General features: G+C 42.6%; 1 protein-coding gene across 16 annotated transcripts in view; it reads left to right on the top strand.

Moving 5' to 3' along the window:
• Nucleotides 1-22542, top strand: part of ELAVL2 (ELAV like RNA binding protein 2) — a 170443-nt gene that overhangs the window by 70611 nt on the left and 77290 nt on the right. For all 16 annotated transcript variants that reach the window (XM_075210242.1, XM_075210224.1, XM_075210122.1 and 13 more), the window contains one exon: nt 3717-3870. In XM_075210242.1, coding sequence (XP_075066343.1) covers nt 3717-3870 — 154 coding nt within the window. The remainder of the gene's footprint in view (nt 1-3716; nt 3871-22542) is intronic.

Below are 22542 nucleotides of genomic sequence, written 5' to 3'. Positions count from 1 at the left end.
GCCAAATACAGGGGCCATTTTGCCCTGCTTGTCCTCCTGGACCTCTGTGGCCTTTGACACCGTGGATCACCCTCTCATACTCCACACCAGTGGCCTTTCATGGTTCACCTCGCCAACCGCGCTCTCTGGTGGTCCCGCCCTCCCACCCCAATCCTTGCTATAGGAATCCCACAGCATTTTGTCCTTGGCCTTTTTTGTTTCTCTCTGTACACCTCCTCCAGTACCACCTCTATGCAGATGACACTCAACTCTACCTCTAATCTCATGATCTCTCACCTTCCTTCATCTCTAGTGTGTCTCCGCCATCTCCTCCTGGATGTCCTTACTCTTAACATGGCCAAAACTGAACTCATTGTCTACCCTCCATTAAGAGTCTCCTCCCCTCCTGACCACACTCACTGAAAATACCACTATCTCCTCTGTTCCCGAACTCCACTGCCTGGGTGTCATTCTTGGCTCCTCCCTCTCCTTCGCCCCTTACATTAAATATCTCTACCAATCCCATCGCTTCGAACTCCAAAACATCACTCGTATGAGACCCTTCCTCTCCCAGAATTCCACCAAATCTCTTATCCAGTCACACATAATTTCTTGTCTCTACTACAACAACCGTCTCCTTACTGGCTTTTCCCATGCTCCTATCTCTCTTCTCTTTGACCTATTCTTAATGCTGCAGCCAGACTTATCTTCCTCTCTCCGCTCCACATCTGTCTCCCCTCTTTGCCAATCCTTACACTGGCTCCCCTTCCACTGCTACAGAATCTTCTTGAAACTCCTAACCCTCACATACAAAAGGGGAGAAAAGGAACTTTTTTGCTGTAGACTCTTGCAGGGTGAACTATGATGCTCCAACATAGCTCTTGTTGTCATGACAGTAGGTAATGTAAATTAACATCCTCTTTAGAATTTAGTTGGTTCTCTAGCAAAATGCTGGTTTCATGCTATCTAGAGTAATGGAAGCACCTTATTGAATTCAAGTTTTATATTGTTTGAAAGTGAACTGGACTCTTGTAGCCAATCCATTTTGGATATGTATGCTAATTTATTTTTTAATAAAGTTTGTGGATTGTTCTGAAACCAAACTTACAATACACATTTCTTAGCTGATGACTGCACCTTTGAACATATCTAAAAGTTTACTTCTTTGTTAGAAGTGTGGTGAAGATTATCCTGATCATGCTTTGGGTGTTTCTTGCTTGATTGGAATAGCTTGTTTGGCATTATGCCATGTTTATTTTATAATCACCATTAAGTCCATCTTGACGTGAAGCTTTATTTCAGTGGGTGTTAGTGATTGCAAGACCAACCTCCTCCTATGTGGTGTTGCTATTTAATTTCTCTCTTGTACAGATAATTTGAGATGTAGTAGCCTTTAGAGTGATGTTTCACCCGTAAGCGGTGGCTTTATATAGATTGGTGTAATATCTGTGAAACTGCTTGGCACTTACAATTGACCGCAGCTCTAGCAGGGTATAAATTTGTCACTGACTTTTTGAAAAGGTGGCATCCTATGACCCTGTGTTAATTTGAAACTCACGGAAATCTTCAGTGTGACCCATTCTATTGCTTGTATTTGAGCACTGTTGGAAATTCCTTTTGCATAAAACAATTTTATTTTAGTTTTTTACCTTTCTACGCCAAACAGAACCAGGCTTCCCTCAACTTGTGCTAGTTCTCTCAATTGGTTCTCAGGTGTAGAATATATACCTTTTGATGTGCCTAGATGCAAATTCTGCTTTGTAAAGTGTTCCTGGATATTTGAACATTTTGGGGACTATAGCACATATTTGCATTCGTGTTATGAATTTAGGAATGCCATCACATTTGGCCACAAACCAACAAAATAATTAAATAGCTGTGCAGTGTATGTTCATACCATTCCAACATGGCAGTGTTGTAAATAAAGTCCTTTTTTTTCTGGGTCCTATTACTATGCTTTAAAGGAAGTACACTTTCGTTATGTCTTGGGAGCAGATTCGTTTGTCCGATCTTACGAATGTTACTACAATAAAAAGTAAGCGTCGCTTGCTTACACATCTATGGGGAGTAAGTAAAATTATTTTTCTGTCCAATATAGTCGTGCGAGGTGTCGTTGGCTGTGCCCCTTGGTGTTTTATCATTTTTCGCTAAATTTCTGTGGATTCATAAATTGCATACAATGTTTATTAGGAAAAGTGTATATATTCTGTTTCAGTTTTCCCTAATGTATTGTAAAACCCTTCCAAAAGAAATGTCAAAAAAAGAGCTATAGGCTGTACAGGACTACATATGATTAAATGTGAGCTGATCAAGTGACCTGCTATAAAGATTACGTCCAATCACGTGCTGACCTATGGTGCCTGGAATGTACTGCTGTTAAGTCTAAAGTTTCTCATGGACAATATACAGTATATGGACAAAAGTGTTTGAATACAGTGTCGTTACAGTTCCTGATTGTGTAATGGCCAAGCTTCCAAATACATATATATTAATATGGAGTTGGTTCCCATTCTGCAGCAATAAGTTTCCATAAGATGGAGTGTTTCTGTGAGAATTTGTGCCCATTCATTCTGTAGAACATTTGAGGTCAGGAACTGATGTTGAATGAGAAGGCCTGGCTCATAATCTCCATTCCAGTTAATCCCAAAGGTGTTCGATGGGGTTGAGGTCAGAGCTCTGTGCGGGCCAGTCAAGTTCTTCCACACTGAACTCATCAAACCATGTCTTTGTAGTCCTTGCTTTGTGCACTGGGGCACAGCCATGTTGAATAGAATAGGGCCTTCCCCAAACTTTTGCTACAAAGCTGGAAGTATAGCATTGTCCAAAATGATTTGCTATGTTGAAGCATTAAGATTTCTCTTCACTGGAGATAAGGGTCTAGCACAAATCCTGAAAAACAGCCACATACTATTATCCCTCCTCCACCAAACTTCACAGTTGACATAATGCACTTAGCATTTTCCCAGCATCCGACAAAACCAGACTCTCCCATCTGCCTGCCAAACAGAGAAGCGTGATTCGTCACGCCACAGAACACGTTACCACTGCTCTACAGTCAAGTGTCTGTGTGCTTTACGCCACGCCATTCGACACTTTGCATTGATCTTTGTGATGAGACTTGCATGCAGCTGCTCAGCCATGGAAACCCATTCCATTAAGCTCCTGCTGCACAGTTTTTGTGCTTACATTAATGCCAGTGGAAGTTTGGAACTCTTTGGCTATTGAATCAGTAGAGCGTTGACAACTTTTACGCACCATACGCTTTAGCAGTTGTTGTCTCTGCTCTGATTTTACGTGGTCTTCTGCTTCATGGCTGAGTTGCTTCTGTTCCTAAACGTTTCCACTTTCTAATATCACAGGTGACTGAAATATCCAGCAGGGATGAAATTTCACACAAACAGTCTTATTGCAAATGTGGTATCCTATCGTAGTACCACGCTTTACGTCACTGAGCTCTCAAGAATGACCAATTTTGTATGACAAATGTTAATGGCTAGGTGCTTGATTTTATACACCTGGCAAGTGGTCTGATTGAAACACCTCACTTTAATAATTAACAGGTGTGGCCAAATACTTTTGTCCATATAGTGTAGCAGTAAGCTTTTAAATGCAGGATGTGGCACAAAACTTTTAAGTAGTTAATTAGTCTCTAATTTTTCTGGCAATACAAAGACTTTGTTTTGTTTTTTTTTTGTTTCTTAAATATTGCCTCAAAATGCAACGTTTCTATGTCTTAGGTGTCCTATGCTCGTCCAAGTTCAGCTTCTATTAGGGATGCAAACTTGTATGTCAGTGGACTTCCAAAAACTATGACCCAGAAAGAGCTTGAACAGCTGTTTTCTCAGTATGGCCGTATTATTACATCCCGCATTCTAGTTGACCAAGTAACTGGTAAGTAGCTGTGCATTCAATTTTATTTTTTTTTAACTTTTATTTATCCTCCCACGATGTGAAATATTGTTCCACCTAATTCAGCAATCTTGTCTCCAGAACATATCAAAGGTGGTGATATGTGGGCCAGAAAATGCAATTTTCTGCTGGAATTGTTCATAAATATTCATGTACAAAAATAGATTTTTGAATGTAGTGAACCAGTCCGAGTCATTTCCACCCTGAAGGTGCAGGTTTGGAAGCAGCTTCATGACTTGTAATAAATTTACAGCTGCTATAATCGAGCACACACACACTCGCACACACTGTTCCTTCTCAAATGCTAATAAACAATCAGATTTTTATGGAAAGTGAAATTGTATGCAGAAATGTGCAGCTGGCTCTTTAAGGTTGTCTAGACGCAAGGCACAGGCTAGTAATTGAAAGGACGATTATTATTTTTTCTATTGAATACTGGATATAATAATTAGGCATGTCAACATGTTATGTGGCTTTTTTTTTTTTTTTTTTTTTAAGACAGTTCTAGTCCAGTATAAGACTATTTATAGTCATTTAGATGAAGAGCTTTGCATTGTTAGCAGTCTGTCTTGCAAAAAATTTTTTTTTTTAATATTTCGGTGCAATGTTTAACATTATTTTTGCTCCAGAAATGTTGAACTCAAAATGCATTTAGATGCATATGCTGCAAAGATTGTATTTTTCCATATTGCATTTTGATATGACTATGCATTGTTATAGATGAAGCATATTTTTTTCTAGTGTGAGTGCATAATTGAGTGCCTTAGTTTCAGGGGATGTTCTCTATTTTGCTGTACTAACATCACCTTCCCCATAGTAAACGTAATGAAGGGACATGAAAAAAGGTAATTTGTACATTTTATGTGCGAAGTGCTGACAATTGATCAGACTGTTTATCTGGGGGGAAAGTGCTCCTTTTGTGTAGGTTCATATAGAACTACTATGCATAAATGGATTAAATTGCTGCAGCTATCTACTGTGAACAAGAAAATAGCAAGTATTGGATCATGGAGTGTCTGTGTATAGAAGTTTAATTTCGCTTCGACAAATAAGTACCTGTCCTAAATTTAGCTTTGATACATCCCTTAAACCATTTATTTCCAACCTTTGTATTGTGACTCACCTGCTGACCGTTCAGTTTGTTTTTGACACACCAATTGAAAGATTTTTTTTTTTTTTTTTTTTCATCTAGCTTTATTGCCAAGTGTAAATTGTATATTTAACAAGTGAACTGTAGTTCTGTTGTAATATCAACTTATTTTAAGGGCTTCAATTACCCTTAAATTCTTGTTACCCATAAGCTTGACTGACATGTCCTAGCACAGTTGAAAGTAGATAGAAATAGAAGTATAGCAATATGCTTCATCTTGCTGGGAGAATAAAGAATTGGAGGAATCTGCTTTGGTTACAAGTAGAGGTTTGTCTAGGCTTCAGTGTTGTAGGAGGGTAGAATGACCCTGCGCACAGGTAGAAATGTATCCTGATTTGACAAATGCAGCTGACAATTCTCCAGGTCTGTTCCCTGGCTGCGTCATATACATCTCTGAGAGCTTCTAGCGTATAGACATCCTCCCAGTCACATTAGCTAACTGCACTCTTAGGGGGGTATTCAATTGTTAGCGTTAACGGAAAAAAACGAGCGCTCAAAAAATCTTAGCGTATTAACGCTAAGATTTTTTGAGCGCTCGTTTTTTCCGTTAACGCTAACAATTGAATACCCCCCTTAGTTTTGAGTAAACCGTGAGTATGTCTGAAAAAAATCACTTAAACTATCCTTTTTTATATCCCTGCCATTATGTGAGGCTTTAAGACAGGCCTGTCCAACCTGCGGCCCTCCAGATGTTGTGAAGTCCCAGCATGCCCTTCCAGCTATCAACAGGTTGTCTACTGGCAAAGCATGCTGGGGCTTGTAGTTTCACAACACCTGGAGGGCCGCAGGTTGGACAGGCCTGCTTTAAGAGAATGGTGATACTGGTCAGAAATATACTCCAGAACCAGTCACCAAATCGCTGTGCCCTCCTTTTGACAAGTAACATACACTTACAGGTGAACTGCTGTATTATCCGTAATTGTGGTCTAAAATATTTCACCGCTATACGATTGTCTTTTAGGTCAGGTTATAAAAATAGACAGGAAAACACTGAAGTTTGACAGTGTGTTTATTTGGTAACAAAACACGTGCAATTGTGCAGTGTCTCATTAATCATTTGAAATAAGCAAAACATAATTTTAAAATGCGCACTGTTTTGTGTCCTATTCGGGCCCACATGATAACTTGAACATTTGAGATGATCCCTTACATAAATAACAATTGTTCAGTCTTTCTGGGCCTGGTTATTTATGTAGCCTAGATTGTGATTTAATAGTTATCCTAACCTCCTGAATATTTCCAATTAGTTTCTCTTTATGCTGGGTTGAAAGTTTTGGGAGAGCAGCAGCTTGATTTAGTGATTGAGCCTCTCACCCAACTTGTTATATTCACTCCTTCCACACCCAACCCCAGATAACACAAAACAAATTCTGAAGCTCATAGGCCACAACCTCATAGCATCTAACATTTAGCACTGAACTGGAAGAAGACTGACCACCCCCCCACCACCTCCCAATCCTTGAATAACTGGTCAGTGTTCTCCCCAGCACCTATTTTCCAGGTCTACCTTGCTATTTTTATTTGCCATCCGGGTCTTGGAGCCCAACAGAGTCCTATTATAATAGAATAAACCATTGTTTCTCCTATTAGAACGAGCACTACAGTCAGCAGTGTGTTGACAAGAGCACCAATGGTCTAACACAAAGTCTTACAAATATGAAAGTTTGAGCATATCACCAGCCTATGGAGTGCCTGGACTGCACATTTCAAATGTAGCTCAGCCTGCTGGTGAATTTTTTTTTTAGCCTATTGAGCTAAACAGACATTATGTCCAGTCCTTTCACCTACCACAACCCCCCAAACATTTTTGACTTTCAATTTCAAATTTTGATATTTTGAGAACTGTGATTCCCTTCCCCATCCTCTCCCCTTTTCTCTTTACCCTCTCCCCCAGTGAAACAAACATTTAACAAAACAATACTAAAAGATAAAAAGCTTTTCAGCACATTTCCATTGGGCTTGACCTCTTCATCAGGAATGCATTCAATGAATGGCTCTGTGTTTAATTCAGGTCTGGTTTCATTAGTTGCAATTAAGCTTAACTCAGGGTTAGGTTGTTTTTAAAACATTGTAAAATAAAAATAGGTTCAAAATCTGTTTGCATAGTTATTTTAGTTGCAAAGATAACAGTTTCACCAATGTCCATTGGTTTGTCTGTGCTGTGTTCCTTAAGTAGAGCGGAAGGTTTCAGTGTTGCAACATCAGTTATGTCATACATCTTAACACTCACGTTTTTTTGATGGAAGAGTAGCGAATCTGCAGACCTCTAAATGGACAGGGCTAACAGAAAAAATGTATTTGGTCCAGCATACACTATGGGGTTAATCACCCTTGCACGTGAGTCGGGACAGGAAAGACCCACCTGGAGGCTATATTGGGCCACATCTCCCTCCTTGTGTATTTTCCAGTCCTTGTAGTAGTTAGGCAGTTCAGGATTATTGTATTTCTCGATCTACTTCTATGGACAGAAGGAACAGGACGATAGGAGAACGCTTTGGCAACTGCACTTGAGTGTTAACAGTGCATAGGTGGTTGTACTAGCCTACTCACTGAGTGACGGTCTCAATGGGAGCTTGTATCCTCCAGGCAGCCATATGAGCCTGCATAGGCACCAGTTTAAAAGCGACACCCTCAATGGGAACTTGCATCCTCCGGCAGCTAGAAGAGCTGCATAACATAGGGCATCTTCTCTACACTGGTGATGCTTACAACTAGAGCAGTGGTGGCTGTTCTATTGCCTCTGTGTCTTAAAGTAAACATTTTGGCGAATTGACATTGTGACACCTAGTACATGCAGTGAATGCTGAAAGCAAAAACCTGCGAGTAGATTGCCAAAAGCAGGAGTGGAGCATTGTCTATAACAGAAGATTCACACGCTGTGAACCAAACAACCAAAACAGAGGCAAATATGGAGGTAAAACTGTCCCAAGGACTCAGTCAAGGTAAGCACCTTTTATTATAATATAGTGGCTCATGTTTTTAGCTATGTAGTGTGCAGGCGTATTCAGTATACAATATTGTCTCCAGGTCACAAACCCAGACTGGAAGTGAGAAGCTAGTGGAGATAGATTTCCCCAGAAAATCTTTGTGGTGGAATTTGTGACAAAAAAAATTGCATGAAGGTTTTTCTAGGAGGATGATTTACAGCATCTGTGGTCTAAAAAGCCAAGCTCCGTAATTAATGTTGCCTCAGAATATTATGAACAGCAGGTGAAATGAGGCATATCTGTTAAGAGCCATTCACAAGGTGATGGAAATTGAGAATGTTTCAGAAGTACAGCCTTTGCCGGAAGCATTGTTTCAGGATCCTAAAAAGAAGGGTCACCTTGTGCCATTAAATAAAGTTATTAGCAGTATTATATCAGAAGTTCTAGGATGTTTTAATATGAATACATTTCTTTGGAATATACCCTTTTTCTCCTGAGGAGACTATGGTTTGGGATACAACCCCAAGGGTGTACACAGCAGTAGTTAGGCTGACCAATCCTTCTTTCCATAGCATCCCTGAAGGAGTTAACTACAATTCCACTTGAGGATGTTATTTTGAAGGATGTGCAAGAAAAAAGTTTTTATACTTGTTTTCTGGGGCAGCATTTAGGCCTGTTGTAGCAACAGATAGCCAGAGCATAGTGCATCTGGGGAATGATTGAAAAGATCTATTCAGAATAGGTTAATGAGGCCTCCTAAAGTTTTTATATAAATAAAAAAAATCTTACAGCTTAAAGGCATACAACTTCAACACCAGTATACATATCAGCCTAAGATGGTTTTTCTTAAACTCATGGTAGCATTATTAGACTAGAATTCATTATCTGCCAATTTGAAATCCTGTGCTGATTTGATGTGGGATGACCCTATTCTAGGTTTAGGAGGCCTCAATAAATATATTAATACCAGGAGATTTTAAGATGGTCAGTGCTATGAAAATAGGAACATTCCTTATACTAGTAGATCTAAAGTATGTATCTCTCCATATTGTAATTACCAAGTACATAAAAAAACAATTGTCATATTTATCTGTCAGTTCAAGGGACTCCAAATTTTTGGTAATGTCCACAGTGCAAGTGGAGTCATGGTGAAGCAGAGAAAAGATGGTATGGCAGTATGGCCTTACCTAAACGACCTTTTAATAGCAGTATCTTTAGCAGAGAATGTAGATAGAACCAGCAGTCTGGTGCTGCAGGCTGTGAAAGACCAGGGCTAGATAATAAAAACCAAAGTAGGAGTCCTTTATCTCCAATACAAAGAATTCTTGGAAGGTGTTCAGATAAAGCGCAAGGGAGGTCGTTTTTGACATAAAAAAAAGAAAACAAAGAACAGGGTGTTGTCTAAAGAAGACCACCTTGACCCAAAGCAGAGGACTGCCTCAGAGTTTTAGGCCTTATGGTGTCGCCGTAGAGGTTGTGCCAGGGCCCAGATTACATATGAGACGTCTTCAAATAAATTGCTCTATCAGATGGAATAGAAGTACACAGGATCAAAGTCAGCTGATTTCACTAGCAAAGGAGGTGAGACACTATCTGCAGTGGTAATCCGCAAACAGCACTTTGGGAAGCCACCGTTCCTTTACAGATCACGTACATATAGTCACTACAACAGATGCACGTCTATTTGAATGGGGCGCCACACGTACAGATAGCGCAAGGCGAGTGGCAACAGGAGACGGCCACTCTGCCCTCAAATGTATGGGATATCAAGGCTGTGGTCGAAGCATGTATTCACTCCAGGATCTTATGGGTTAGCATGTCAGAATACACACGGGCAACCAGACAGTCGTGTCTTGTATAAATCATCACGGGGGCACAAAAAGCTGCTTTATGATGCAGATACAGCTTCTACTGCTGTGGGGAACGGAAACCTTAGCAAGCATGTAAGCAGTGCACATAGCTGGCACTATCAACACCAGTGCAGATTTTTTAAGTTGAAACCTCTTGCACCCAGGAGATTGGGCTTTGAATAAACAGATTTTTACAAGCTTGTTGAAAGGTGGGGCCATTCACAAGTGGACCTCATGGTGACCTCACAAAATGCCAAGATAGGTTGTATGCCATGCATATTTGCAAAGAAGCATAGGCTGAAATGCCTTCTCTGTAAACGGCAATTCAATCTGGGCTATGTGTTTTCACCAACACCCCTGATCCCTCAAGTGTTAATACAATAACAAGGGACAGGGTAACACTAATAGTGTTATTACCCTTTTGACCCCACAGAGTCTTGTTCCCTCAGGTGTTGGTGATGCAGAAAGTGTTTTCTTCCACTACAACTAGACCTGATCCATCACAATCTGGTAAAGCAGCCAAACCCAGGGTTCTGGAAACTAGCGGTATGGCTATTAAGAGGGGACTTTTCAAATACCAATGCTTTCTAGTAGAGTAATCACTATGCTTGAAATGCAAGGAAAATGACAACATCCAAGACAGATTATAGAATCTGGTACACTGTCTGTAAATGGTTCTCTGATGAACAGTTTTAACCTAAGGGTCCATCCACAGGTACAATTCTTGAATTCATGCAAGATGGGCTTAATAAAGGACTAGTGGTTAATACACGAAAGGTCCAAATGCTTTGGGAGCATTATTACACAGGAGGTTGGCCGTAAATAGGTGTGTAAAGAAGTTTATGCAAGTGGCAAGACCCTTTTGATTGCTTTCCTTTGGCTCCATGGGACTTGAACCTGGTGTTGGAGACCCGGACAGAAGCATCTTCTGAACCTTTAGAAGGGGTTCCCATGAAATATCATTAAAGGTATTTTTTTCCTAGTAGCAATTACCTCAGCACGGAGAATTCAGACCTACAAGCTCTCTGGGCAGAAGTTTTTTTCTGATTATGCTTGAGGATAAGGAGGTGTTTTTCTGCCAAAAGTGGGATCACAATTCCATATTAAGAAACTGTTCTACCCTCACCATGTCCTAAACCAAAAAACTCACAAAATTCCAAACAATGAATCTTTTCTTTTGCCATTAATTTTTATTTAAAGAGGACACAGGAGTTTAGGGAAACAAAGCAGTTCTAATCAGCGAATAAAAAGAGGTCCAGTCTCAAAGGTATCAGTGGCAAGATGGATAAAATCTTGCGTTAGAGAGAGATGCATAGTAAAGAAGATGGACATGCCTCAAACCATAAGAACATATTCAACAAGAGCCATGGTGACTTCATGGGTTGAGAAGAAATTTTCTTTAAAAAAAAACTAAGTAAAATGCGGGTATATATGTGTCTATATAGATGTTAGGTGTTAAAGTTGAACCCATTAAGCTTCAATTACATTATTCGGCTGGGTACACCCTAGGCTTAATGCAGCTTTGGCATCACCCCATAGTGTATGCTGACATGAAGGAGGTAGAGAAAATGCAGGTTATTAACTGTTAAACTGGCTTCCTTTACACCTACATGGCAGCATGTTTCCAGCTCTAAGTTGTTTTTCTGTTTGCTTGTTTCTAATATGAGACTAAGATATTTTTCAGCTTTTGGAAATCCAGAAGACACAGGAAGGAGGGAGGCGTGGCCCTTTTATACTCTCTGGGTGTGCCTTCTTTTCTGTCATGACTCACCTGCAAGGGGGGATTAACCCCCATAGTGTATGCTGCCAAGGAGAGGAAACTAGTTTTACAGGTAATACCTGCCATTTCTCTTCCTTTTATTTTCTGCACACACTTATTAGTACTATAAGAGGGTCTCAAGTCTAAACTGAGCTTTTTTTTTTTTTTTTTTTTTTTTTTTTTGTTCTGCGCCTCATGCAGTTTTTGACTTGAGGGCTTGAACATATCAGCACATTTTTGCATTTAAGTAAAGAAAAACTAATATTCTGAGGCCAACATTTCGTTCATGTTAATCAAATTAAAGCCTGCTACATTCTGACTAGCTTTGAGGAATTTAACATTTCAAGGTCTTGGACTGATACATTTGAAAACAGATTTGTAAAAGACATTTGACTTCTTCAATAAAAGAGCAGTTTTATTGAACTTATAGCAATCATGTGGTGTACAGAAAGCAAACTAGTGGATACAGAAGTAATGGAGAAAGGGGGATGGATATAGTGGGCAATGAACAAAATAGTCATATCGGCCAAAAGATTTCTTGAATTGGAAGGAACATATTTTTGACAATTTGAACTTGCTACTTTTCTAGTGATCAAAACTTGGTTGTGATTCTAGCAGAGATGAGCAGGGGGATTAAAAAGATAGTAGACTGGGTATGTGATCCATCACCATCTGACATATTGCTGCCAGCTGGACCACTTCATGAATTACGAGGACGCCACAGTAGAGTAGGGCATAACTAGTGTTTCCATCTTGAAGATGAGCTGCACCTTAGCGTTAAGAATGGCAATAGCTGCCCTGGTGGCTATCAAAATGTGTCCTAAGATGTATCTATCGCTGTTTGGAGCTTTGGGTGGAAAGGGGTGTAACAGTGCTATTTCGGGCAAGAAGGGTAATGGTTTGCTAATCACTTTGCTAGATAAATTAAAGACTTCACTCCTAAGGTTCTGGGTAACAGGACAATTCTAGACTGTGAATAATATCCCCCACCATATTACAATTACGCCAGCAATGCTTAGATTGTGAAGGCTAAATTTTATGTAGTCTCGATGTTGCCTGTTCAGTCTTTTCAGCATTTCCGTGTGGTTGAGGCAGCTAGAAATGCTAAAGGGGTCTTTAAATTTAATGTTCCCACTCATCTAGAAAGTTTACCGCTTCAATTGTGTCTGTGATATTTGTGGATGATCTGTTTATACTAGAAGACTGTCCACTTTACGATTACCCTTTGTTAATTTCATGAGAATGGGAAGAGTTGACCTACAGGAAGGTGTTTGTGTAGATATGTAATCCAATGCCTAAGTTAAAGGTATTTGTAAAAGTTGTGTGTGGCGATAGTGAAGATCTCTGGGGTGATCGAAGACCCTCTGTATTAAATTATTATTTAGTAATGATGCCTCTGGCTAGCCAGAAAGAAAGGTTGATGATTAGCCTGGCTAGAGCAATTAGGGATCAGTTTCTGGTAGAAAAGGATAAGCCTTCATTATTTTTAGTAACTATTATTTATTATTATTATTTTTATTTATTATTATTAATTATTATTATTATTATTATTATTATTATTATTATTATTATTATTATTATTATTATTATTATTATCATTATCATTTATTTGTTAGGCACCACAAGGTATCCGCAGCGCCGCACACAGTACTAACAGTAGACTATACATGGTGAAACCATACAGAACAAAGAACAAAAAGTACCAATACTTCAGAAACTCCGGCCAGTCATATGCAGTAAAGACGGAGCGGAAGAACATTTATGGAGACAGGAGGGGAGGGGGTCCTGCTCATACGAGCTTACATTCTAAGGGAGGATAAACAGACCAGGCACAAGAGGAGCCAATTGAGGCAAGAAGAGAGAAGGAAGGACGAGCAAAAAGGAGGAGATGGGGTTTAAGTAGATGGTTGGTAGGCTTTGAGGAAGAGGTGAGTTTTGAGTGCACTTTTGAAGGAGCACAGAGTAGGAGAGAGACGTATGGAACGAGGGAGGTCGTTCCAGAGAAGGGGGGCTGCACGGGAAAATCTTGGATTCTGGAGTGGGAAGAGGTGATGAGAGTGGAGGAGAGGCGGCGGTCGTTGGCCGAGCGCAGGGAGCGGGCAGGAGTGTGAATGGAGAGTAGGTTAGAGATATAAGGGGCAGTAGAGGTGGAGAGGTAAGTGGTGGTGAGGAGTTTGAAAAGGATTCTGTAGGGGAAGGGGAGCCAGTGTAAGGCAAGGCAGAGGAGGAGCGGCGTGAGAGGAAGATGAGTCTTGCGGCCGCATTGAGTATAGAAGGGAGGGGGGAGAGACGGGAGTGGGGGAGGCCAGTGAGGAGGTTACAATAATCAAGGCGGGAGATGAGTGCGTGGATGATAGTTTTGGTGGCATCCTGAGAGAGATAAGGACGGATGCAGGCGATGTTGCGTAGTTGGAAGCGACAGGCTTGGGCAAGGTAGTGAATGTGGCAAGAGAGAGAGGAGTCGAGGGTGACACCCAGGCAGCGAAGTTGGGTGACAGAGGAGATGGTGGTGTTGTTGACGACAATAGAGAGGTCATGGTGGGATGGGAGTCTGGGCGAAGGAATGACAATGAGTTCAGTTTTGGAGATATTGATTTTGAGAAAGCGCTCAGACATCCAGGAGGAGATGGCGGAGAGGCAGTCTGATACCCGAGTGAGGAGGGTGGAGGAAAAATCAGGAGAGGATATATAGAGTTGAAACTAACCAAAAAGTCGTTGGTGGTTTGGGATAAAGTAGGTAGGCTGTCCGCAGCTGGTCTCTAGGAAGCCAAAATAAATCTGTAATGGGAAAACATAGGGTAAGCTTTACCTCTAGGTCAACCCATGGTTACTGATGAGGTGGGAGGAAGAAGTCTTGTGATAGGAGGCACGCCTCTTGGTATTTGTCATGGTTTTATAACCTTGATTTGGTAAGGTTAGGGAGTTATATAAGCAGTAGTAAGAAGTTTACATTTAGTATGTAATAAAGATGGGGGTGTTTGTGTGCCTAAATAGGGAACAGAAACCTTCCATAAATAGGCAAACTTGTATCTACTGGAAAACTAAAACATCTCAAACATTATTTGAGAGAGCATCAAACTTGGATGTATTTAGCTTGTGGAGGGAGGCCTTGATGTAATCTAATTTCTCATATTGGGATATTCGAAAGGTCTGGGTCAAGAATGAAAAGGGGCACATCATTTGCAATAAGCATAAACTTTCACAGAATTTAAGGTTATTTTGAGAGACTCTGTATGTGTTTTTTTCAAGTAATTATTCAATTGCTAAAATGAGGTGGGAGAGGACGTCTCTGCCTAGTATTTTTCTTTTTTTTTTTGTAAGGAATTTTAAATCCGTCCAACAGAAAATGGTAAATACCCTAGCTAGGGGTGCCTGCATTGTAAAGTTGTTCAAAGATTAATGTCAGTTCTGTTTGAAAAATAGTAAAAAATTATGCAAGCGTTGGGGCCAGAATCTCGGTGTGACCAGTCTAGTGTCTTAGTCTGTCACTGGCAAATTTAGGTCTTTCAAAAAGGAATCCATGTCCGTGTTGGAGTAATTTTTTTTTTCTGTTTTGAATTTATTGCTTCCTTTTTCTAGCCGACAATCTCTGCTCTTTATCCAACCACATAGAAGTCCAAGTGCATTTTGAGTGAGGGATTCATGTGGAATTTTTGTAATGGGTTATTTTTAAGGGACAGTTTGTTCCTCAGGGAAGTAGAGCAGTGAGCTTTATTCTGGGTTTTCAAGGTTGTAAGTCTGGCTTCTAATTCCTTTTGGAGTTGCAAATTTGTTTTTTTTGAGTCGGAACCTCTCTGAATTACCACACCTCGTGCAACTGTCTTAAGGGAGCTCCAGCAGTATCTTCTGGACAGTTAGTTTGTATATACAAAACTAGGGCTTCTTTGAGGATTTTTCTGGCTTCCAGTGTGGTTAGAAAATGGGAAGGTGCTATGGCCTATGGGGTGTATAGGTTTGTGAGTGTTTCCAGGTCCACATCAGTAGAACATGATCCTACCATGTTATCGGAAGAATATGGATTTATTTTTTATTTATTTTTAACTCAAAATTTTAGTGCATACAAAAAAGAGCATGAGTGACAAAAACAGTGAGCAAAAAGAAGTTTGAGTAGAACATTCAGAATACATGTATCCAGTAATGTCACTCTCATAACAGAAATATACATTACAATATAACAAGTCGGTGGTGGGGAGGGAGAGGTAAGGCAGTGGACATTGAAGTGGGGTGGGGTAGGGGAGGGGGAAAAGAACATGGTCGTCTAATGAGATAAGCTAAAAGAAGCGTACTCTCTCTAGAGGGAGCGCTAACAAGTCTGTAAAGCGGCATTTTTAGAGAAGCAATAGACTCAATTTTATGTAGGATTGTGTAAAGGGGAGATTATTTAAAGGAAGACTGACTACGTTACTCTAGGCATAGAGCCAGGGGGCCCAAACCTGATGGAATTTGTCTTCTTTGTCCCGTAATGACAAGGTGATCTTTTCCATGTTGGCTATAAACCATATATATGATCTTAGAGAAGAGATGCGAGGAGGCTCCACCCGCTTCCATGATTTAGCTATCAGGCATTTGGCGGCCGCCAACACGTGTAAGGCCAGCTTCGCAGAGTGGGTATCAAGGTCCTGTATAGGATAACAGGAAGAACCCGTGGTCCCTCTTACTCTAATAGGGCATTGGAGGAGAGAAGTCTCGCGACCCTGTCCCAGAAGGAGGAAATGACGGGACACGACCACCAAATATGTACGAGAGTGCCTCGGTGACCACAGTTTCTCCAGCAGTCGGGAGAAGCTGACTGATACATCTTTGCCAGCATATCAGGTGTAAGATACCACCTGTAATATACTTTATATGCATTTTCCTTTATAAGTGTGGAGATGGAACTAGAGGCCACATTCAGTCTAATGGTCTCCCAGCAGTCGTCCTCCAGGGGTGGGCCAGATCCCTCTCCCACTCCATCTCATGTATATTCCCGGTCTTCACCAGTTTCTCTAATAGGAGACTATACAGGGAGAAGATCATACCTCTTTGCAGGAGGGAAGAGAGGCAAAAAGATTCAAATTGGGAGGGGAGGTGGGGCGTACTGTCAAACAGGAGTGACAGGAGGAAATGCCGAACCTGCAAGTATTGGTAGAAAGGCGGATGAAAGTTAGGAACTCTAGAACAGAAAACATCATAGGGTATAGGCCCTCCACGCTCAAGCAGGCTTCCTGCAAATTGAAATCCTTCCCTGGTCCACAACAGGGAAAAAAATCGGCACATACCAGGGGGGAAGGTGGGGTTATGCCAAAGGGGTATAATATGTACAGGGTTAGGAAAGACAGAAGGCTCTTGCAGGTCTCCCAGATTCGGGTAGCAAATTCCAGGGTTGGAAAATGTTTGGTTCGTGCCTTCCGAATATCAGAAGGAATTCCCCAAAGGCCAGATAAGCCAGGTATAGAGAGATAGGCAGCCTCCAAGTCTGCCCATGAGTGATATGTAGGGGGAGCAAACGAGGAAACAATTGAGCTAAGCTGTGCTGCACAGTAATAAGCCTTGAGGTCTGTAAAACCTCTGCCTCCACAAGCCCTGGGTTTTTTGAGTGCCAGTCGGAGCCTGGGAGACCTGCCCCGCCACACAAATTTAGAAAGGTGTTACTGCATATAGTATATTTCGGCTAGGGGTATTCTCACTAGAGATGAGCGGGCTCGGATTCCGCTAATCCGAGCCCACCCGAACAGTGCGGATCCGAACGGGATCCGAGCACTGTTAGGATATTTCCGGCGGGCATAAAATTAAAAACGAGGCTCTGTCGTCCAAGTCTCGCGTCGAATCTCACGAGGGGTGGGAGGGAGGGCCCAGAACAATTCCATCTTGTACCTCTTTTTTTGGCATTATGTGCTCAAGCTACCTCGGTGCAACCTTTTGGCCTAAAAACAATATTGTGAGGTGTTCAGAATAGACTGGAAATTAGTGGAAATGATTGTTATTGAATGTTGAGGTTAATAATAGCGTAGGAGTGGAAAAAAGAAACACAAAACTGTTTTTTAGCACTTTTTATGCTTTTTTAAAAATAAATCAGAACCAAAACCTTTCGTCGGATGTTTTGGCAAAACAAATCAGAACCCAAAACCTCAAGCTAATCAGAACCCAAAACCCAAAACACTAAAAGTGGCCGGTGCACACCCTTAATTCTCACAGGTAGTGTCTGAAAAAGGTAAAGGAGTTGAGGAAGAATAGTCATTTTTACCGCAATGATCCTGCCCAGCCACGAAATGATTAGGGTCCGCCAGGAGAAAAGGGCTGGATAGTTCTCCTGGTATAGAGATTCATATGAGGTGGTGATGTAGACCCCCAGATATTTTAATTTTTTCTTCTGCTATTTAAAGTGAAAATGGGAGGTGAGATCAGAGCAATCCTGTGAAGGCATATTAAGAAATCGGGCCTCAGATTTTGTTATATTGATTTTATACCCGGATAGGCCGCCGTATCTCGTGAGAAGGTAGAACAGGTTAGGCAAAGAAGTTCTCGGCTGTTGGAGTGTGAGGAGTATATCGTCCGCGAATAAGGAGAGCTTACTCTCCAAAGACCCCGTCTCCACCCCTCTTATGTCCAGGGAGGCTCGGATGGTAGCTGCCAAAGGTTCAATGACCAAGACGAAAATTAAAGGGGAGAGTGGGCAACCCTGACGGGTGCCATTACTAATTGGGACTGGATCGGAAGGAGAGCCATTAACCATGACCTTAGCAGAGGGATGGGAATATAAGGCCTGGACCCCCAACAGGAAGTCCCCAGAGAGACCAAAGTGCTTAAGAGTATGGGTCATGAACTGCCAGGAAATCCCGTCGAAGGCCTTTTCGGCATTTAAGGATAAGATAATGGAGGGAGTTTTCCTAATATTAAGTATGTGTATAAGGTCAATAGTTCTCCTTGTGTTGTCCCTGGCTTGCCTACCGGGGATAAACCCCACCTGATCATAGTGAACTAGCCCAGGGAGTACAGTGTTTAAGCGGTTGGCCAGGATCTTGGCATATAGTTTCAGGTCATTGTTAAGCAAGGATCTTGGGCGGTAGCTAGCACAATTATGGACATCTTTACCCTCCTTGTGAATCGGGGTTATCCGAGCCTCCAAAGTTTCTTTGGGCCAAGGCTTGCCTTTCAGTATAGAATTAAAAAGAGTGGAGAGGCGAGGGGCCAGAACAGCTGCAAACTTTTTATAGCAAGCTGCTGAAAACCCATCAGGGCCAGGAGCCTTACCCGCTTTCTGAGCCTTAATAACCTGCTCTACCTCCTCTAAGGAGATGGGTTCACTAAGATGAACCGCAGCCTGGGGGGTAAGCTTCGGAAGTCGAGCGTTCTCCAGGAATTTATATGCTCCGCCTGATCCCAAAGGGCCAAGACATTGGGTGGTTGAGGAAGGTTATACAATTTCAGATAATAGTTCTGGAATTCTGAGCGAATTAATTTTGGATCGTAAACCAGGGCCCCTGAAGAGTCCCTAATAGCCATCAGATTGCGAGCCGGAATTTTAGTCCGCAACCGAGTGGCCAAGAGCTTATCCGCCTTATCACCTTTTTCGTAAAAGCGTTGGTTTAGCCATTTTAGCTTGTTGGCCACTCAGTGGGAGAGAAGCAGGTTGAGCTCACCCCTCACAGAGAGAATCTGTTTAAGTACAGCAGGGTCAGGGTTGGATTTGTGCTGGTCCTCCAGCTGCTAGAGGGACGTAGAGAGGCGCACAGTTTCCGCTAATCTTGCCTTTTTGGCATTTGCTGCCAAGGCCATTAGGTGGCCTCTAATGACCGCCTTATGGGCATTCCAGAGAGTGGTGGGTGAGATATCTGGGTATTCGTTTGTTTCAAAATATTCGGATATTAGAGATTTAATGTGGGCTACTGTATTCTAGTTATGGAGGAGGGATTCGTTGAGTCTCTAAGAAAAGGAAGAGGGGCGAGAAACTAAGGAGGAGAGGTCTGCCGAGACTGGGGCATGGTCAGACCATGTAATTGAGTGAATATTAGAGTTAGTGAGTTTAAGGGTCAAATCGTGGCTGAGCAGGACCATGTCGATTCGGGAGTAGGTATTATGGACTGAGGAATAAAAAGAATAATCGCGGGCCATAGGGTCAGAAATTCTCCATGTATCGTACAGATTATGCAGTTTCATAAAATCTTGCAAAGCCCTGGAGTTCCTCCCATCCCTCCCGTTGGAAAGAGCAGTTGAGGGGGCAGACCTGTCCAGATGGGGGGTAGGAACTGCGTTGAAATCTCCACCCACTATCAATTCTCCCCTACGGACCTGAGAGTATGGTTCCCAGGTGTTTAAAAAATTTATGCTGGTTTTGGTTCGGGGCGTAAATATTCACTAATGTGCAGAGGAGGTTGTTGACTTTACCCACTATAATAAGATATCTACCTCCTTTGTCTCTGTATACGTCTGTGAGATCGAAGACAAGGTTACGAGAGAAAAGGATTGCCACCCCGCATCTCTGCTTGGCAGCATCACAAGCATGATAAGTGAGGGGGAATCTTTTGGACTTAAGTACCGGGTGTAGGTGTTTAATAAAATGGGTTTCCTGCAAGAATACTAGGTCACCCTTAAGGGCCTGTAACGAAGCATAAAGTTTGCCCCTTTTTTGAGGGGAGTTGAGACCTTCTGACATTAAAAGAAATCAGCGGAGGGTCATGAGAGAGTCAGGGGAGAGGAGTCGGGAAGAAAACGTGTATAGAAAGCCGTAATTCTGACTTGCTAGAGGAATGAATACCAGGGACGACCAGAACCAGGGATATATTGTGGGAGTGTGGGGAAGGTAGGGGTAGGAGGACGGGTGTGGTGCAGAACACTCGTCCAGAGTGCTGGTGGGACCAATGGAGCGGTACTCTAGGTACCCGGGGACCAGCAGAGAGAGAGCGCAAACAAGCTCTATGGGGGTATAGCTAGGGGTTACCAATCGAGAAGGCGACGGGTAGATTGCCGACGGGGGGGGGGGGGGGGAGGGGGGAAGTGGGTATCCACCACCCAGTGGGTCTGTGTGTCTAGGAAGCGGGGGAGGGGATGGCGGGGGGTAAGGCCACTTCTGAAGCATAGGTTCACATGTTGAAAATATATACAATAACTATGGTACAGTGGCTAAAGGGTACAATGACAGCAGACAGATTGCAACATATGCCAGTAAGTACCAGTGTAAACATGAAGGGAAAACAAAGAACAAGGAGATAAAAGACAAAACATACAAACAAGCACATAAAATAGAAAGAACAATCACAGAGCAGCTCCAAATAGACCATAAAATCACAAAGACACAGGCCTGTCAATGATCAAAGAAGATATACGGCCTTCCGATGGAGATCCATACGGGCATTGGAACTAAGGAGGCAACGGGTATAAAGGCCAACCAGCGAACAGAGAAAGTGGAGGTAAATGGGCAAACAGACGGCTGGCCTAAAACATTCAAAAATTACAATAAGAACTAGACAACATATATACGTCCCAGAGGGCAAGTCTCCGTGTATGCTCAACACTTTGGATAGCCACCCGCTGGGGTAGCCAGTAACCGAACAGGTGCATCTCTCATTAATCCCTGCTCCCGCAGCACTGTTCCTGAGTGAGGGATCTCCCAACCCTAAACGACAGTCAAGGAGTTAATTTACGAAGTCTTGCGAGGAGTGGAAGATTTTTGGACTGTGGACCATTTGCGTCGTGGTGCTTTTTGAGGGCGCGGAGTTACGTCCTGATTTCCCGAAGTAAATGATTGAGGAGGGCCCGGGAGCGAGACCCAATCGCTGGAGAAGAGCCTGAGCCTCCGGAAGAGTGCGGGCAGAAATCTGACATTCCTGATGCCAGAGGAAAAGGCGGAAGATAAAGCCCCATCGATATCGCACGTTATGATCTCGTAAAACTTGTGTCACTGGGGCAAACTCTCGTCGCCTTGCCAGCGTGGTCGGTGACAAGTCCTGGAAAATCTGTATGTTGTGACCTTCGTATGTTAGGGTAGGTAATTTTCTGGCCCCACGCAGGACCATCTCCTTGGCAGTGTAGAAATGGAGCCGTAGGATGACATCCCTAGGCTGACTCTGGTCGTTCGATCTGGGCTTGAGCTCTATCCAATAGCAAGTGGTCCTCCGGGACCTCAGGGGCCAATTGGGAGAAGAGCTTCTTCAGGTATTGGTCCAGGTGGGCAGATTCGACCGTTTCTGGGATGCCCTTTAGACGTAGATTATTCCGCCTAGCCTGATTATCCATATCTTCTTGATGTTCCTGGACGGATGTCAGATCACTTCGAAGGCGTACGATATCCTCCTCCATTCCTGTCTGGGAGGACACCACCGTTTCCAGTCTTTGTTCAACTTTGGTCAGTGCGAGCACCGATTGAAGCCACCTCTGCACGTAGTGAGTGAAGGGCAGTCTGCACCTCTGATTGGACGGAGGATTTGAGCTCTTCCATTGCTTTAATTAGCGCTAGAAAGTCTCTTCTGGTTATCGGGGATTTGTCATCCTCCTCTGAGTCAGAATCGGCAGAGGTGTGAGGGGAATCCGTCCCCGCCCGATGCAGGGTTGAAATCGATTGCTTCGAGAAATATTGAGGAAGTCCCTTAGGGTGAGATTTCTTACCTCCCTTAGGGATCGTGGAGGAACACCAAGGACTAGAGTTTTAAACAGGAGTGGCGGTATGACCAGATAGGTTAGTAGAGTAAATTACGAAGGACGGACCATCAGCATTTAGGGGGTTATAGGGTCATTGAGCACTCCAGGATGTCCGGGACAGGATCCAATAATATGTAAAATATGGAGTGGGTGGGCCCACAGCCCGAAGTAGCCTTTATAGGAATGGGCTGGGAACCTGGTATTTATGTGGGACCTTTTATGCTTAGGAGTCCAGGAGTGTCAGTATAAGGGGCTGACCACAAGAGGGCAGCGGCCCCAGTGGAGTCTATAGGTGCTGTATTGTAGTGTGGGTGCAGGTAGGGCACAGCAGGGGGATCACAGGTCCCAGGCTTG

The sequence above is a fragment of the Mixophyes fleayi genome, chromosome 1 (assembly GCF_038048845.1).
Source record: "Mixophyes fleayi isolate aMixFle1 chromosome 1, aMixFle1.hap1, whole genome shotgun sequence".
Taxonomy (NCBI): domain Eukaryota; kingdom Metazoa; phylum Chordata; class Amphibia; order Anura; family Limnodynastidae; genus Mixophyes; species Mixophyes fleayi.
Note: the sequence above shows the minus strand (reverse complement) of the source record. Positions and strands in the feature narration are given on the sequence as shown.